Source organism: Phyllobates terribilis, unplaced genomic scaffold (assembly GCF_046119375.1).
Source record: "Phyllobates terribilis strain yellow unplaced genomic scaffold, ASM4611937v1 Scaffold_8__6_contigs__length_399053987, whole genome shotgun sequence".
Lineage (NCBI taxonomy): Eukaryota > Metazoa > Chordata > Amphibia > Anura > Dendrobatidae > Phyllobates > Phyllobates terribilis.
In genome coordinates, this window is record NW_027362768.1 from 335,431,800 (window position 1) to 335,451,949 (window position 20,150).

At 35.2% G+C, this 20,150-nt stretch overlaps 1 protein-coding gene across 16 annotated transcripts in view; it reads right to left on the bottom strand.

Annotated features, from left to right (window-relative positions):
- CADPS (calcium dependent secretion activator) overlaps positions 1–20,150 on the bottom strand; it is a 646,882-nt gene that overhangs the window by 179,538 nt on the left and 447,194 nt on the right. For all 16 annotated transcript variants that reach the window (XM_073644657.1, XM_073644651.1, XM_073644660.1 and 13 more), the window contains exons 12-13: positions 7,962–8,098; positions 4,461–4,648 (exon numbers count right to left, since the gene is read on the bottom strand). In XM_073644657.1, coding sequence (XP_073500758.1) covers positions 4,461–4,648; positions 7,962–8,098 — 325 coding nt within the window. The remainder of the gene's footprint in view (positions 1–4,460; positions 4,649–7,961; positions 8,099–20,150) is intronic.

Consider the following 20,150-nt stretch of genomic DNA (forward strand, 5'->3'; position numbering starts at 1 on the left):
CTTAAGGCTGCTGCAGATCCATTAGAGGATGAGAGTTCTGGTAATGGAGAAACAAATGGGTTAATTCTGCGCTGCTATGTGGCAAGGATGAAGGATGCCGTGTGGTTGTCCTGAAGAAGGTTATATACTTCGAAACGCGTTGACAAATAAACCACTTATACTCGGATTGGCATCCTTCATCCTTCCCACATGGCAGCGCAGAATTAACAGAATTGTTTCTCCATTACCTGTACTTCCAATAGGTGGCACTAGAGTTCAAGTCCTCCTCCTCTCTGAAGAGACCATTTACATCGTCATACTGTGACTCATGGATGTGTGAATACAGTATTACTATGAGTGATGTAGGGTCGCTTTTAAGAGATACCTACTGTAGAAGACTGCGAGTATGTCCCTTATATTTAAGGAGCACCAATATGTTTAAAAAGAACCCAATTGTCTTTTCTTTAATTAATTAATTAATTAATTTATTTATTTACCTAAAACATTGGTTAGTAATACGTCACCAGGAAATATTGTAGATTCTTTTCGGTAGTGATAAGGTCTGGGTCAATGATTAAAAGTAGTTTTCAATGACAAGGTAAATGCATTTTTACACATATTAAAAGCACCTAACTGTGAAACAACTCATTGTTCTGCGACTCAATAAAGACAAACAAAAATCTATAGGAAGGATCCCTGCTGTTCTGTTAATTCGAAAAGGAGGTATTAAAATGCTAAAATGTGAAGTGAGTCAATTCTTTTCTGTTCCCCTTTATGTGAGGTTAATTCAATAATTTCCATAGGTTCCTGTGTACATTCATGTAATATTAAAGAGGTTTTCTTTACATCATAAATGGGTAAAATTGCTAAGTATTTGGAATAACAAGTAACATTGCAATTTACATCTTATTAAAATTCATTTTTTGTTCTCAAGATCGGAGAAATTTGTAATTCTATAGTTTAGCGCTCATTGCCGAGATAACTGGCCACCTCTGCATTCTATCAGGGATGGCTGGTCAGTGCTTACAAGCCCTTTGCTATTGAGCTTGTAAGTACTGATCTGAAGCTGACCAGATCACTAGATCTGGCTAGCTTCAGTGACCAGGTGCTTCTCCGATACAGCAGAGACGAAGCTGCCTCTGCTTGCAACATGACAGAAATCAGTTTGGGCCCGCAACTCAACCATACAGCTGGTCTAAACTATCAGCCATTTTGGAGCGTACTATTCGCCGGCAAGCAGTTACTGGGAGGTAGGAGAGAAGTGCATTCTGGAAAGATCTTGAGATAATCCTTAAAGGTCACATTACTACTAGTGTTGGACACACATGTCCAGTGTTGGACTGGGGTGGCAAGAGCCCACCAGTAGTGTTGAGCGAATTTGTTCAGCATTTCAAATATGGGTTTGTGTTCGGGGTTTCCCCTTGTTTGCGACAAAAAATTGGCTCCGCCCATGAACATCCCTGATTTGCCACGCTGTCATGCAGATGTTATCATAGGCGTAGCCGATTTTTTGGCTCAAACAAGCCAGAACTCCGAACACAAACACAAATTTGAAATGCCGAACACATTCGCTCAACACTACCCACCAATAACATTGATTTGGAGGGCCCACTGTTCAGCTTCATGCAAATATTATATTACAGTCTTTTACCAATTTACTTCTGCTTCTATATAGAAATAAACTAGGTAGTTTGTTGAATGAATGATGAGATCCTTCTTTTATCTGTACATAGTGAATTAATGTATTGGCCAACTACTGCTCATGTTGGGGGTAAATGGCTTACTCTTGCACAGGGGCCCACTGGAGGTTTCTCCCGTTCTCCTGTGGGCCAGTCCGAGCCTGCACTCGTCTCATGCTCTTTTTCATCTGATGTGACAGGTAAGTAAATTAAACATGGGCCTACAAAATGGCAGCTATTACAATTTTGAAAACATTTATAGCTATTCTACAGATATGCTGTAACTGTCTCAGATGGGAAACCCCTTTATGCTGGGTTTGAAGCCTGCTGACGCTAGGGATAAACAATGCCAGAATTCATATTTCAATTGGTATAGAAGGTTGTCAAATTAAAAGTATCTAATACAATAATTAACTAAAAGTGGGCCCAATTCATTATTGTATTTGCGTCCTTTTTTTGTCTAATGTTTTGCTTTTTTTGCCTATTCTTCATTTGCTCCAAATTCTTCTTTTAATTTGCACCTTTTTTAATGTCACTTTTTTGGCCATTGTGGACAGGGTTTGGGGTTTCACCTGATTCATAATTTGAGACATTTGAAAAAGTTGCATTTTTTTTTTTTTTTGTGCAAATGCACTTTAACCCCCTTTTGGAATGATATTATGTACGCCAAAAATGTTTGAGCTATTTTTGCAACATTTTGCGAAATGGGTGACTTTTTGCTGTAAAAAGGTTAAAGACAAAAATAAAGATAGTTTTTGACTTTGTGAAGAATTCATGAACCGCGTGAACTATTTTGAAAAATTATGTGCCAAAAAAAAAGAAGCTAACAAATACCAAAAGACAAGAAAAAATGACGTAAGAAAACAACCCGTAAATGATGAATTTGGGCCTTTGTCTCTATTTTCATGAAAATAACTTGTAAAATTTATGTTTTATACATGAAAAATGACAAATCATATGGGAAACCAAGCATATATTTGGAAGAAAGTGATAATACGTTTGTTTAATAGCTTTCCTCTTCTTTAGTCTCCAACATTCTAAGTTGAAGGATCAGCCTGAGCCCTATTATAACCTCCCAAAATGAGGCCTATTTGTTTACTGTACCCTCAGGCGCAAACAACTGGGAGTTCATTGTGCCTGTTAATTAAAGAAAGTCATTTACTCACCGTAAAAAGAAAGTCAAAATTTGTACATTGTGTGACCCATATTATTGCTTCAACAACCTGACAAAAGGCTGGCTGTGTAATTTAGAGCTCAGAAGAAGGTATTACGGCTACGTAACCCCTTCTAGTCACGGAATTACTTTCTAAAGGCAAGCAAGGAACTTTGGAAATTTAAAGAGAAACTTTCACTGAATTTTTTAATTTCAACTGAGTGCCTCTTCCAATTGTTTCTGCTCCACTGATTCGGGAAGAGCTCTTCTTTTTCTTCTGTGACCCTCCGTTCCAAAGATATGTCCCCTGGAAATACAGATAAAAATTTCCCCTTTAACTAACTGGGCATAGACCACAGAAGTTCTTTGTGGGCATTTTCTTTTTTGCCCTCTGATGTTGGCCAATCAAAAATGACCACACCCACAGAGAAGTTCTGTGGTATACGCCCAGTTGCTTGAAGGGAAAATTTGCCCCTTTATTACTGAGGGACATAACTTTGGAATGGAGGGGCACAGAAGAAAAAGAAAAATTGTTCCAGAATCAGTGGAGCAGCAACAATTGGAGGAGTTACTCAGTATATATAATAAAAAAAACAATAAATAGTCATATTTAACAAAAATAAGCTTTACTCTTATTTCTCCATGTTTTTCTCCAATATTATAAAGTAAAATATAAAGTAATAGAATATAATTTGATAGTATAAATAAGGTTTATGATAATTTCAAAAATGTTTCACTTCCAGATAAACAAAACCTATAATTCTTCAACTATAATGAAAAAATAAGTATATTTCAGCCAGTCCGGTAGCAGACTTAGGCACATAATGGGGAAATGTATCAAGACTGATGTATCATATGTTAATCTTGATCCAAAAGCCTGTTGGATTAAGGAGGCTTCTTCGAGCTGTGAATGTGATAAAAAAAAAATCTATGGCGGCTATAAGCCGATGTAGATTTCAGCTGCCATTTTCTGGTTAAGCCCCCTCATGCACACTTTTTTGAAATTGAATGGACTAGGGCAAAACAGCAAAAAAAGTTGTATATTTTTCATCAAAGACCCCTTACTCTATGGACTCAATTAAACAGGTTTTGGGGATTTATTTTTTATTCCTTTAATGGAATTTCTTTTAATAAATATGTTAAAGGGAATCGTTTTTGCAGTGTAATCCGAGAGCAGTGTGATGTAAGGGTTGAGACCCTGATTCCAGCTATGTATCCGTTACTAGGTTGTGTATTTCTGTTTCAATAAAATCATCATTATCGCCACAGGATTAGGTGCCTCATGCTTCCTAGTCAACTGCTTTGTGTAACCCCGCCCCCACCACTGATTAGCATATTTCTGTTAATAAACAGTATACAAACAAAGCTGCCAGTCAGTGGTGTGGGTGGGGTTATACACAGCTCAGTATTGGAGCACTGCTAGATCTGCAGCTAAGAAAACAGGGATTGTATGGAAATGACAGCAAGCAGCCCAATAAGTGGTACATCACTGGAATCAGGGTCTCTGTCCCTACATGATGTTGCTCTCAGATTACATAGCAAAACCCGGGTGACAAATATAAAAACCTAAGCTTGACATTACTAAGCTGATCTTTTCTTTTTTTTTGTTTTTTTTAGATTTTCTAACAAAAATTCTTTGAATATTTTACCTGTTGCCGTGTACATGTGACGCACAGAAGGCAAAACTATAATGAAGCAATGTTGGGTCAATCATGGCTCCATTCTCTGCTCTTTCCAATAAGTCACTAAGATAACACAGGTGTCGATGACAGCCTCTTACTCCATAACGGGCACAATATTCATCGAGGACAAAAACCTGGCCGGGACTGAACCAACCCTAGAAGAAAAAAAATTACATATTCAAAAAGGTTAATACACAATGATCCCATATAATCTTTTTCTCAAATAGGATCTATTGGAGCAGATAGATGTGGCCGAAAAGAGCTCCTAGGAGGCATGCACAAATTTTAAACATTATGGAGACTTATTTCAGGAATAACAATGTATTCGGGGGAGAGGAGCTCCCTCCACCTCTCCCCACCTACGCTGTACCTTCCAGCTTTGTCATGCATATATATATATATATATATATATATATATATATATGACAAAGCAGGAAGGGACAGCGTAGGCGGGGAGAAGCAGAGGGAACTCTTCGCTCATGGAAACAATGGACCTATAGCTATTAGTTCAATGTGTTTCTTTGCTTCTATTAGCCAGACGACAGAGATTTTGACAGAGACAGAATAGGGCTACCAGGCAAGAACAGTATATGGGCTCTTTGCAGTCCAATAGTTCAGTATAATGCACCCATTGTTGTGTCCATGACAGAAGCAGCTTAATGCTTTGGAGGTGGAAGCATCCCCCTTACCTCTCGAGCCCCTTTACAGGTTGTACTAATGGTATGTCATCTCTTGATATGACACAATATTTTGAGCCTTTTTGACTAACAGGAGAATGGACTCATAGTTGTCATATGCTGCTCCTACATTGGGTAGCCTAATCATCTGATATACCCACACTAATAAAGCTCCTCTATGAGTCTACGGGTAGAGATGAGCAAACCCGAACTGTAAATTTCAGGATTCTCCTGGAAGTCCGTTTTACAGTTCAAGAGTCCGGAGAGAAGAGAGAGATTGATTTCTATGGGGTCGGGTTCAGGTTCGAGTTTGGGTACAGTTCTGGTATCCGAACCCAATTTTGGACTAAAGTTCAGTCGAACTGGGCCAACCCGATCTTCCACGGGTCTGCTCATCCCTATATATGGGCCCATATTGTGCTCTTGTGTGCCTCCTTTTGGGAAAAAAAGACAATACCATTTTTTTACCAGATGATATATTATAGAAATGTTCACTGAATTAATTCTGTGCCATACAGCATTGCTTTATTAATATTCAGAGAATATCCAATTTATGGTGCCATATGGTGGCAACATATTTTACGGCACACCAAGTAGCTATTGTTTGGTGGCCCAAAACTGTATTGATTGTACGTGGCACCATATAGGCTCAAACATAGCAAAGATCGAGTCCATGTATGTTGGTCTTGAGGGGAAAAGTTCTAGAGTGGTCCTTGCTTGTGGACTTAGGTTCTTTTATAGATGAAGGATGCATCAATTGAAGTCTATATCTGCATTTCATCTATATGGATCTAGGGATGAGGGTTGATCCAAAAGTTAGAAAATTACATACAGATCCCTTTATTTCATGGCTCTAGAGCTCCATTTTTATAGCTTGTCAGTATATGAACAGATGTCTGTCAGCCGCGAGCAGATGACCCTAAAAACACTACAACCAATGATCCATGAAAATGCAACAGAGCTTGATTTAATTGTACAATTATAGCTTTCCCATATGGATAGTAGTTATGGTTTTAAGCTACTGTTAATTGATAGCTATTGCTTTTAGTATTGATTACGAATGGCCAGTGAGTAAAGTACAGACCAAAGGAGGCAAATTAGAAGGTAGAGCACAAGAGATGTTCCGTATAATGGAATTGTTTACACACCCAACGAACATCAAACCTCCTCACTAATCTTTAGCCAAGAAAAAATGTTTTTTGTTCTTCCAGGCTGTTCAGAAAGTATTATTTTTTTAAACAATTTAGGAATATTATTCAATGTATTTTATGAGAAGTAACATTAAAAAAAAGTTCTAAGTGCAATTGCTAACTTGGACTACATTTGGCCCTGATTTCTTGCTCTTCTACACCGGAAGCTGTTCTAACCCTAAACGTCTGCATTGAGATTCAATCTGCATTAACATAAACTGGCACAAAATAGAGATTGAGCCAGTGACTTTTACAATAAACGACCTTTTTTAAACCTCAGGCAGAAAGGTGAAACACCTCTATGATAACATACGCATGTTCCTATGGCTCTTATATTACACAGCGTGCCACTGAAAAGTGATTTTGTATTCCATATTATACCATATGGAGTTATTCTCCACTATGAACAATAACTTAGTAATTTGACATTGAATGGAATATGACATTGGGGGCATACAAAGGTACATTTGTGTCCAAAAACATGTGTATGGGGAAAGTATTACAGTTCAATAACGTGGAAATCTAAAAGGACCACTTCAACCTTTTTTTTTATTGTCTGTTCCATTAGTCATCAGAAATGTGCTCAGTGTGTCCATTGGAATATTTACCTATCGCTGTTTTCTGCCATTTCCAGCGCTGCTCGAGTCCCCTTCTGAATCATGTGACCACAGCTCTAGCTTACTGGCTCACACTGTGGATCATTAGTTCCTTTCTTAATGCAAGCCTTACATGTGACATGTGGTCCACAAATAGACGCTGTGTGAGCCGGCTAGCCATAACTGTGACCACATGACACATGATGCAGTAGAGGACTGGAGCATTGCTTGAAACAACAGAAGGCAGTGACAGTAAGTAGTTTAATACAGACAACAATGGGACCAATTCATCAGGACTGGCGTAGCGCATGCTCTCGTTAAGCTCGCGCTATGCTACTCTTGATAGAGTGCAAGGGGGCAAATTTAAGAGGCGCATGCCACTTAATGAAGTCGGCACATCGATGTGCACATTTGTGCACTGCACCGGATATGGTACCGGAGTAGCATTTCTGGAGTACAAAATATTGTCACTTGTAATTAATTGGATGGGTGTGCATGGCCCCATCTCTTCCAAAGCTTCGCCCCTTGCAACAGAGATGATTCAAGGTGTCGCAAGCACCAAAATTTGCAAAATGTTTACACAACTCAACGTTGCACAAACATTTTGCAACTTTTCAAAACTTTTATGCCACTGTGCTGGAGTAAAAGCTTTTATGAATTGGCCCCATTGTATACATATTACTGATGGCTAACAATGGGGGCAATAAAAAAACACTCAAGTGGTCCTGTAAAGAATTGGTCTTGATAGAGAATGGGGTGGCTTAGCTTTTTAAATAAGCAGTCAGCTTGCCCCCAATACATACAGCTCTGATCACATGCAAACATAGAAAATGCTGTCCCATGAAGGACACCAACTTACTAAGTTTGGCACATTTATCGACATGTTTTAGCTGAGCAACCCCTTTAAGTCACTAATATTTAATTTTCTACTATGGAAAACCAAATCCACATGACATCATGCCAACTCAGAAGCCTGACCACCGTACATAAGTATCAGCAACTTACCAGGCAAGAGTACGAGTCGTTGAGTCTATGGTCTAGTGTAAGCCGCTGAACCATCTCAAATAGGGTGGCGTGATCAAAGTTACATGGGTTTGAAGATATGAATTCATCCATGCCATGTTTTTGAGCTCTGTCGGCATCTGTTTGTTTTCATGTATGGAGAAAAACACAGTTTAGAAGAATAGAAATAACATTTGTTTTTCTTTTTCACCCAATGAAGCCTAGTATCAAAAAATAGAATTATCAAAAATAGATAATAATAGAAAGATAAAAATTACCTAAACATGGACTAGATTATTCAGTTAGGTGTCCCTAAACCTTATGAGTGAATGGGGAGCATTAGTTTTTCTTTATAAACTTATTAACTAGACATGATGTTTAGTAACACTTATTCTACAATTAAAACCGGAACATAGAGGCAAAAAGATGACACATTGTATTGTAGGGTCATTTACGATGGGCAGAATGCTCACACCTCTTTGTCCAAATACAGACATTGCTAAAACACAAGTATGAATGAATTTATAAGAAATTAAGATCTGATGTTATCACATGGTAGAGGGTTTTTTGGTCAATTTTTGGAAAATGTATAGTTTTTGATAACTGCTTATTGATGCTATATGTTCTTTCATTCATGGTAGTGGTAGGAAACTATTACCACTTATTCACTATTACTGTGATGGCAATGGTTCTTGCCAAAAACTAGAACCTTTTTGTATGGAGCATCTGGAAATAACTTTGGAGGGCTTTGACTATATTATGGGGTACGGGGAAGCGAGATATTTTTATATGATCCCAAAGTGTTCATGGGATTCCTTGCATGACATTACACAGTATATCTTGGGCCCAAGTACAAAAATTGGAATTGGATCTTTTACCTTGACACCAATGACTTTAACGATGACATGTTATTCAAATAGGGGGATAATTCTCTCTAGTATGGACACATACTGGTCAATATAGAAGTAATTGAACCTTCCAACTTCAAAATCTTTGTTTCTCGGTAGGTTGGTTGTATAATAGACCCTTAAAGTCATGGGACTTTGTTAATATTGATTTAGCTATTTTCATACATCCATAAAGCACAAACCATGCTCAGATCAGAAGACCAGACAAGCCCATTGGGTCAAGACTGTGGGATGACAGTTTAATACAAAGATGAAACAACTGGTCTCAGATCGGCAGACATGGCCTGACCACTGGTTCTCCCGAACTGAGCTATCCGCTTCCTGGGTACATACAAAGCAGTTAGCTCAGATTGGAATACCCAGCGGTTGGGCCGGGTCTGCCGATCTGAGCACAGTCAATGTTTCTTGTTTGTATTAAACTGATATCTCACAGTCTTGAATTAAAGGAGTTCTCTAAGTTAATAGGGGGGTCCTCGGTTAAGAATCATCATCTCTTGGCCAGAGTGAAGAACGGTTAGGCCAAATTCACACATCTGTGAAACATGGTCTTAGTATGGACCATGATGTCCTGACCAGCCAAGGGTCTCCTGATCTGAACTCAACAGCATCAAAGGCTGTTGAGTTTGGGTCAGTAGACCTGCAACCGGTCCGAGGATCAGGCTCCGTCCTCGAACAATGTTTCACCGGTGTATGAATTTGGCCTTACAAACAGTTTCTCTTATGGACAACCAACTAATTTGAATACGCACTGTGTAATACCTAATTTCCCCTGTAGTAGTGCTGCAGGAAAAATAAACTCCCAAAATATCTGCAATCTGTAGGTGGGCAAAGCAGTGTGGGCATCATATTGGTGTAAATGTTACTTGCTCCACCTGTAGTAAATGACCCTATAATGTCAGGAATAGCTTAATCCATTTCTGTCACTTTCCAGAAACCTTTATGTTAATGTTTATTTTACGTTTAGATTTCCTTTTTATTTGCATCCATCATTTTCCTCTTAAATGAGCTCATAATGAATCATAAGAAATGAATAATTATTGTGATTGATTTTATTCGCTATTTCACAACACATGGACTTCACATACGTTTCCACAGCAATTTTTTTTATACGTATTGGAGATCATTGAAATCACACACTTACACACAAAAATTATCTTGGTATGGCCACAAAAATTGCATGGACGTTATTTTTTTACATATAAATAAAATATTAAATAAAAATTTCACAGGACTTTTCTATGAACTGGACCACATATATACGTCAAAGGGATTTTTTGCCAATTTTTGGGGGGCACTGGCACTTACAAGGGATTGCCTTCACTGGTTGAACAGGCGCATTCATTTAACACAGGCATACATGCCAATTTTTTTAATATCAGGGCATAAATTCCTATTCAGCCATTTCCTTTTATGCCCCTGCCCATGAATAAATCGAAACAAATTGATTACTGAAGAAATTTTCCGCAGATAGATGTCTAAGTTCTATAATCTTGATGTTTGATAATTTTATAAACTTTGATGCAATTTTTGGCGAATCTGTTTGAGGTGAATTGAATTCGCTCCAACTTTTGGAAAAAAATTGAGTATTTCCGTAATCCATTTTTTTCGCATTTTCCTTTGGGCAAACTCAGCCAGCTGTTAGTTTCCTAAATTGTAGACAGCAGACAAAAATATATTCACCATCCGTTCCACTGCACTGAGTGAAGATGAAAGAAGAGCCGAAGAGGACACTATTAGGAAGCAGGCAGATGGCGGTATAAATCGGAGCAAGATCGGAACGTAGTGCACAGACTGGCAGCCAGCTCTCCCCACAGCTTGATGAATTTCTACGCAGCTATCAAGCTCGGGCTGGTAGAGCTGCTGGCCAGTCCGTGAATTGAATTCTGATCTCCGTCCAAGATATACGGCCGTCTAACTGCACCCTTAGGTCTGGATTTTCAAGGGGCTGTGACATAAGGAGCAAGGAGAGTATTTTTATTCCCCCATTTTTATTCTGATCTAGGGTCTAGAAAGACCGCAGTGGTTAAAAGGGATTGTGATTTGTTTGCATTGAATAACTTTGATGCAAATTGAATTTCTTAGCCAAATTCGAGTAAATTGCCGAATTTGAATTTTGGCAAATTCTCTCATCATTAAGATTTAAGCAAATTTGCAATGCCTATATTTATTCTAATTTATGATAATTTAAAACCATTAACCCTATATATTTTATAAAAAAAATAATCAATAATGGTCTGAAATAAATTAAAAGTTGCCAACCGTTTACATTTTTTTTTACTACCATACAAATGGCACATTTAAAAAAATAACTAAATGAAAAAAGTCTAAAATATGTGCAACTTTTATACATATTTGACATTTCTTTAAATGTTCTACATCTAGAGAAAAAATATATTTATATATGAACAAGTATATATATTTTTTCCTAATGTACTAGTCTATAGTATTAATTGAAAATACGTAGGGGATGAAATAACTTGAAAAACATAATTTTTTTTGTTTTTACCAATTAAAAAAGAAGGCAAAATCATAGCAAAAAATAATGTGGCTTATTTTGTTGGAAGCGGAAAAAAAAAACACTTTTGCCCACCACTGAGAAACACTCAGTCTCCTGCTGTGCATGCTGTTAGTGTTCTATAGCTCAAGTGGGTAATCTTCTAGGAGATTTCAATATGAAATGTAAGGCTGCAATAAAAGTTCTCTTCAGATACCAAAAGCACAAATGAAACAAGTGCGTACGCCAGCGGCAGAACAACTCTGAGAAATGATACGTTCTAGTAATCGAAAGATCCCGAAGTTTTTGAATTCAGAAGGCCTTCTGCCGTAGAAATATTAGGGCAAAATTACAAAAAAAGAAAAGAAATAAAACAAAATAAAAGAAACAAAGAAGTTAATAAAGAATTTTTTTTTTCAATTTTTTATATACGGTATATAAAAGAAATAAAACAAAAAAAAACCTAAACCCACAAAATAAATTTGGTAATTTTTTTGGGGAAAGTATTAACACAGGAATTTAAGACGACAAAGGATTTACGTACAGTACAAACAGTACAAATAAACAGAGACACCACATAAGTTTCCTAACCTGAATATTAGTGGTGATCATGTGATGTTTGTTTAGTGAAAACGACACAAAATAGGTTTAATTTTTTTAACGTGAAGAATCGGGTATGAATACTTGATAAAGGGAAATTAAAGGTAAAAATTTTTATATTCTGTATTTTTCATTATTTTTCAAAAACACTTTTAGGTTGGTATTGTGTAACTTACAGGAGCAGTGTAAAAAAAATAACTTGTATGAGTGATTTTTGTTTGTTTTTTTCCTAATAATTCGTGATTAACTTCTCATTAGGGAGAGTTGAAAAAAACTTTTTAGTAATGCTTAAAGAATTTTTTTTTTTAAAGTCAATCACGGGAACAGGAAGCAACTGCACACTGCAAACATTCGATAACCAATATCTCGAGGCCGGAAATAAACACACGTAAGCACACACACAAACATATATGCTCCAAGCATGCTCTAATTTTTTTTTTACATTTTTTATGCTATTTTTATTACTATTATTTGTACCTAAACATTGTTCCTTAGGTTTCCAACCATTGAAAAAAAAATTAATAAAACTCCGAAACATTTTTTTTTCTTAAATTAATCACTGTATTATTTAATTTATCTATAGTAAAAAAAAAACATGTTTAATCATAGACTGATTGTCCTATCTGTAAGAATATTTGAATAATATTTAAATGTAATTAATACTTCAAAATTTAATGGATCTAAATAAAAGTCTAAACAAACTTTTTAACATGATAATTATAAGTAATATTTCCTCTTTAATTCCATTTCTGATATTTACTGAGCTAATGGATAAAATATGTATATAATAATAATAATAATAATAATAATAATTATTATTATTATTATTATGATATATCAAACCCAAACATAAATAAAAACATAACAAAAAAAATGTATATAATAATAATAATAATAATAGCAATAATAAATCAAACCCTAACATAAATAAAAAAAATAACTAAAAAAATGATAAAAAAAATTTCAATAAATAATATTTTTTCATTAGTTACAGAACTGGAAATTAATGTCTGCTGAACCCTAAAATAAATAAGAAAAAATAACAATAAAAAATTATATAAAAAAGTCAATAAATATTATTTTATCATTAGTTACAGAACTGGAAATTCATATTTGCTGAACCCTAACATAAATAAAAAAAACAAACCTAAAAAAAATGATAAAAAAATTAAATAAATAATATTTTATCATTAGTTACAGAACTGGAAATTAATATTTGCTGAACCCTAACATAAATAAAAAAAAAAAAACTAAAAAAATGCTAAACAAAAAAAAAAAATATATATATTTTATCATTAGTTACAGAACTGGAAATTGATGTTTTCTGTACCCTAAAATAAATAAGAAAAAATAACTAAAAAAATATTTTAAAAAATCAATAAATAATATTTTATCATTAGTTACAGAACTGGAAATTAATATTTGCTGAGCCCTAACATAAATAAGGAAAAATAACTAAAACAATTATAAAAAAAAAGCTATAAATAATATTTTATCATTAGTTACAGAACTGGAAATTAATATTTGCTGAACCCTAACATAAATAAGAAAAAATAACTAAAATAAATTCTAAAAAAAAAAATCAATAAATAATATTTTATCATTAGTTACAGAACTGGAAATTAATATTTTTATGAACTGACAGGCAATTGTCTCGGAATTGACATTATAAAATGACAACAACAGTATAATAATAAAGAGCATAGAAGTCATTGGATATGTTTTATACAAAATTGTTCATCTTTAATGAGCAGTAATTTAATAAAAAAATACAGTTCATGGGAACATATGTCAAAAGTAGCATGCTTTTTTTTGTGATTTGCGCACATTTTTTTTCATGCCATTAATGTGGAATGTTATAGTCGGGTTTCATGCTTTTTGGCGCAGGAAGACAAGCCAGATAAATGCAAGGTTATGGCAGGCCCCCAGATGCCGAAACGCCTGAAACATCCAAAGTGAATGTAGCAGATACGAGTTGATCATACAAGAAAAACATAGCAGTGAACTGAATGGAGTGTTAAAAGATTTATGTCAAGCAGAACAAACAATCGTCAAGATCTCACAGGATAGCAAATGGTGCAAAGTACTGAGATTTCAATCCAAGAAGTCCATTCATTCGTTCTCTCATTCATCCTTTCCCTTTTTTTTTTTTTTGTTTAGTTGAAAATATATCGGTATAAAAGTTTTTGATTTCATAAAAATAGCAACCTCCAGCATGTTATCATATTGCAGCATTGCTTTGCTGGAGTCCTATTCAGACACCCCGAAAAAGAATATTGTATCTGCTTGAAGAAGTAAGGATAAGATTCTGCCTGCTATCCAAGGGGAATGTAAGCAAAATAAAGGAGAGAAAGAAAGAAGGAAGGATAAGGAGTATTGTATTCATGGTCAGGAGGGACGTCACCTGCTCCGTCTCATATTGCATTCAAAATACTCCAAGTACATATTTGCCAACTCTCATGACAAGTCTAATGCCCTCTTGGGTATCAAAAAATAAAATCATAGAAATAAGTAATAAGGAACAAACTAAACATCCACAAATTAAAAAAAAAACTCAACTGGACCATGAGAAATACGAGAGAAAAAAAAGAGTAGGAATAACAGGTCCACTAATACTAAAATAGTATTGTAACCTTCAACATTAAAGGCACTCAACCTCCCCGAATTGTGATTTTGAAAAAAAAATAATAATTCTACATTTTTATTTACTATAAATCTCTTATATCTAACCTAAATACTTTGAGTTACACATTGTGTAATAATGCAAATATCTCATGAATTATTTATTTACTTTTATTCTGTTATTTTATGTTTAGTTAGGTTTATCCTATTTTTTTATTATTTATTATTATATATTTATATATTATAAATAATATAATATCATATTTATATATTATTTATATTATTGTTATTAGTGTTATTATTTATAGTATTATGAATAATATTATATATTATATAATATTATTATATGCTATTATCTTACTATTTACAGTATTATAAATAATATTATATTATTATATACTATTTATATTATTATTTTAGTATTTATATTATTATAAATTATAGTATATAATTATGTAGTATTTCTATTATATTTATTTTAGCATTTATATTATTATAAATACTACTATATTATATTGTTATGTTGTAGTTATATTATTATTATTTTAGTATTTCTATTATTATAAATATTATATTATATAGTATTTATATTATTATTATTTTAGTACTTATATTATTATAAATAATATTATGTTATTATATAGTATTCTTATTATTTTATTATTTATATTATTATAAAAAGTATTATATTATTATATAGTATTCTTATTCTTATTATTTTTTTTTTTATTATGGACGTAGCAATCTATTTTATTTGACCTTTTTGGTATTTGTTATACATGTTGTACAAGTTGTATGTTTTACATTAGATACACATTTTATCACCATCGTGCAGATTTCATTGGTTGTGTATTTTATCTCAGGTTACATTCACATTTCCAATAGCTATTTCCGTTTTTTGGATATGTTTTGGGATGATAAAAATGAAACAGACAAAAAAGATCCAGTGCGAGATCTATTCATTTTACAGGGGAGCGAAATTTCCTAAAATTTCTTCCATTTTCTTCCTTTCGAGCTTTAATCCATTTTTTTATTGGATCAAAAAGTCTGCACAACTTTTTTTTATCCATTTTTTTTAACATTGAAGTCTATGGGACATGGATCATAACGGATGGTCATCTGTTACTGTATGTAATCTGTTAACTAAACTGTTTTTTAAAGGCCACGCGAATTCCGGTACACTTGGCGCTGACATTGTTGGAACGGTGCTGGGGCCGGAGGTGAATATATGATTTTTAAAATTTTCCAAACGGGACTACTTCATTTAAAGAGGTTGTCCACTACTTTTATATTGATGCCCTATTCATAGGATAGGGCATCAATGTCTGATTGGCTGGGGTCGGACACTCAGCACCCCCCTGATCAGCTGTTATCGGTGGCAGCAGCTGCCGGCCGGAAGTGCTTACTTGTGGAGCTTGGCCGTCTCCTTGTAGTGGCTGTCGCGGTGTACTGCACATCCGCCTTTTATTCAAAGCAATAGATGGTGAATATGCAGTGCCAAGCCCTGGCCACTACAAGTAGACTGCCAAGTTCCGCAAGTAAGCACTTCCGGCCAGCAGTCGCTGCCGACGACAACGATAACAGCTAATCGGCGGGGGTGCCGGACCCCGGCTGAATAGACATTGATACCCTTTCCTAAGGATAGCACATCAATGTAAAAGTAGTTTTTTATAATAGTGGATGCATTACAAATGGAGGACATGTGAACAGAGCCTTAAACTGACGTGAATAGGTAATAGATTATTTTTGAAAATGTTTGCATTAAATTACAAACCTAATTGGTTCCTTCATTTCTAGTTCGAGAACGTTAATAGGGAGTGAAAAAAAAAAAATATTTTTTTCTTAATTGGAAAAAGAAAAAAATATATACGTAGACAGGAAAAAAAGCTGAATGGTTTTGACATTGACAGCTGCGTTAGGGCAGCTTGATTTCTTTCCCTTACTTTTGTAACGCTTTTCATGCCAGCTACAACAACAAATATTCTTTCAATTCACTTAATTCTAATTTAAATTAGAGTTAAAGCGAACAATGTGCCACAAAAGGCAAAACATACATTAGTTTCCGCTGAGAGTGACTTTTTCATGGGGTAAACTTTGTGATGATAAAAAAAGGGGTTTCTAAATTGAGAAATAAAATTACTTTTCAAATTTAGAGTTGGAAGATAGAGAAAAAAAAATTACGTAGGAAATAAGCTATTCTAGAGCTCTTACTCCATATGACTACAGGAAAAATATATATCTTTGTTCTGCATTAGCCAGAAGATAGAAAAATATTAAGATTTGAGAGTCCTCAGTGGTTGATACCTTTTAATGGCTAACTGAAACGATGGCAACAAATTGCAAGCTTTCCAGACTACTCAGGTCTCTTCATCAGGCATATTGCAACCTGTTACCATCTTTTCAGTTAGCCATTAAAAGGTATTAACCAATGAGAACTCTCAAATCTTAATATTTTTCTATCTTCTGGCTAATGCAGAACAAAGATATATATATTTTCCTGTAGTCATATGGAGTAAGAGCTCTAGAATAGCTTATTTCCTACGTAATTTTTTTTTCTCTATCTTCCAACTCTAAATTTGAAAAGTAATTTTATTTCTCAATTTAGAAACCCCTTTCCATACGATTAGGAACCAAAAATGTCTAACAGTTCAAGAGGTACTTTAGAAATTTTTGACATCTGTGTTTGTGAATTATGAGTCATGTAAAAAATCTGGCCACAAGGAAATCTGGACCATCTGGAGTCAGATTAGGAGAATTTCCTAGCCATCTCACCATTCTTTTTTTGTAGGAATTTTTCATTCTTTTTGAGGGCCGATTTTGAAGTGTACTCATTGGATTTTAGATGTAATATGTTAGGGGGTCTGTTGGGTGACAACTATGATCAACTGGGCAAGTTATAACCTATCCTCGAGTTAAGTGCTACTTTACTGATGACTATGGGTCCAATTGATGGGATCCCCATTGAACTGAAATATTCTGTTAGAATTGAGCACCATCCATTACCTATGGCAGTGCCAGAGATAGACAGTACAGCTATCACCCAGTCCCATGGACAGTGATATGGTGGCACACACTCCAGAAGACATGTCAGATCCTCATTTTGGAATCAGTGGGAGAAGCTACCATCAAGATGCTCTATTATTTGTTTAAATAGGGTTTATGTGTTATTTGCATTTTTGGAAATCTTTTTTTTTTTCACATCACAACTTGTAGTAAAAAAAAGTAATATAAATCTTGTAATTTTCACATTTGCCACTGGGGATTTTTTAGACTCTAACTTCCTGCTGTTTCAGGAAACAACACATGGACATTAACCACAATGAACAGACTCTGACCCAATCTTTTGTATTAAAGCATCAAATGAGCATGTGCAAAAAGTTATGAAGGGAGGGTGAGCTGTGACATCACCTATTGTGATTGGTGGATCTAGTGTGATCAGCTGTGTATAGAGGTGTTACTTGTCATTGTAATCCAGTCTTTGATGAAAAGGAGCCTGCTGAAAACTCTTCCTAAAAGAACTGGAAGAATGAGTCTAAAACAGACCCAGTGGTCAGTGTGAAAATTGCAAGATTACTATTTTAGTTTTTTAATAAAGTTTGTGATATGAAAAAAAAAACATTGCTACTTTTTTTTCAAATATATGTAACACAAAAACCTGACTTTAAACACCAGGTCATTTTTCATGATGGCTTCCCTGTAACTAAATTTTTATGAATGAATTAATCAGGTCAAGAACAGAGAAATAACTTGGAAATTCAATAACATGTACAAAACCAATTGTAAGCTTCAAATTGTAATCATATCCAGATAAGGACTATAATATAGAGGTGAGCAAAAGATCTAAAAGTGGTTTCTTTTGTAATGGAAACCACAATGCAGTATAGGAGCCATTGCTCATTGGGCTCCAGTAGCATCTGGTAGACTCTTTGACCCATAATGATTACAGTTTGATTCCAATGAGGTGTCCATCATTTTAATTAGACCCTTGAGGAAGCCACAAGTGAAGTGACGATACACTTGGGAACATGTGAAACCCTTCCTTCCTCTAGGGTCTCTGTAATATTATTTGCCATTTACAGTTATATGAAAAAGCTTGGGCACCCCTCTTAATCTTAAGCTTAATGTTTTATAAAAATTGGTGTTTTTGCAACAGCTATTTCGGTTTGATATATGTAATAACTGTTGGACACAGTAATGTTTCTGCCTTGAAATGAGGTTTATTGTACTAACAGAAAATGTGCAATCTGCATTCAAACAAAATTTGACAGGTGCATAAGTATGGGCACCCTTATAATTTTCTTGTTTTAAATACTCCTACCTACTTTTTACTGACTTACTAAAGCACTTTTTTTGGTTTTGTAACCTCATTGTGCTTTGAAATTCATAGCCAGGTGTATGCAATCATGAGAAAAGCTACTTAAAGTGGCCACTTGCAAGTTGTTCTCCTGTTTGAATCTCCTCTGAAGAGTGGCATCATGGGCTCCTCAAAACAACTGTCAAATGATCTGAAAACAAAGATTATTCAACATAGTTGTTCAGGCGAAGGATACAAAAAGCTGTCTCAGAGACTTAACCTGTCAGTTTCCACTGTGAGGAACATAGTAAGGAAATGGAAGAACACAGGGATAGTTCTTGTTAAGGCCAGAAGTGACAGGCCAAGAAAAACATCAGAAAGGCAGAGAAGAAGAATGGTGAGATCAGTCAAGGACAATCCTCAGACCACCTCCAGAGAGCTGCAGCATCAACTTGCTGCAGATGGTGTCACTGTGCATCGGTCAACTATACAACGCACTTTGCACAAGGAGAAGCTGTATGGGAGAGTGATGCGAAAGAAGCCGTTTCTGCAAGCACGCCACAAACAGAGTCGGCTGAGGTATGCAAAAGCACATTTGGAGAAGCCAATTTCTTTTTGGAAGAAGGTCCTGTGGACTGATGAAACCAAGATTCAGTTGTTTGGTCATACAAAAAGGCATTATGCATGGCGGCAAAAAACACAGCATTCCAAGAAAAACACTTGCTACCCACAGTAAAATTTGGTGGAGGTTCCATCATGCTTTGGGGCTGTGTGGCCAATGCCGGCAACGGGAATCTTGTTAAAGTTGAGGGACGCATGGCTTCCACTCAGTATCAGCAGATTCTTGACAATAATGTTCAAGAATCAGTGACAAAGTTGAAGTTACGCAGGGGATGGATCTTTCAGCAAGACAATGATCCAAAACACCGCTCCAAATCTACTCAGGCATTCATGCAGAGGAACAATTACAATGCTCTGGAATGGCCATCCCAGTCCCCAGACCTGAATATCATTGAACATCTGTGGGATCATTTGAAGAGGGCTGTCCATGCTCGGCGACCATCAAACTTAACTGAACTGGAATTGTTTTGTAAAGAGGAATGGTCAAAAATACCTTCATCCAGGATCCAGGAAATCATTAAAAGCTACAGGAAGCGACTAGAGGCTGTTATTTTTGCAAAAGGGGGATCTACTAAATATTAATGTCACTTTTCTGGTGAGGTGCCCATACTTATGCACCTGTCAAATTTTGTTTGAATGCAGATTGCACATTT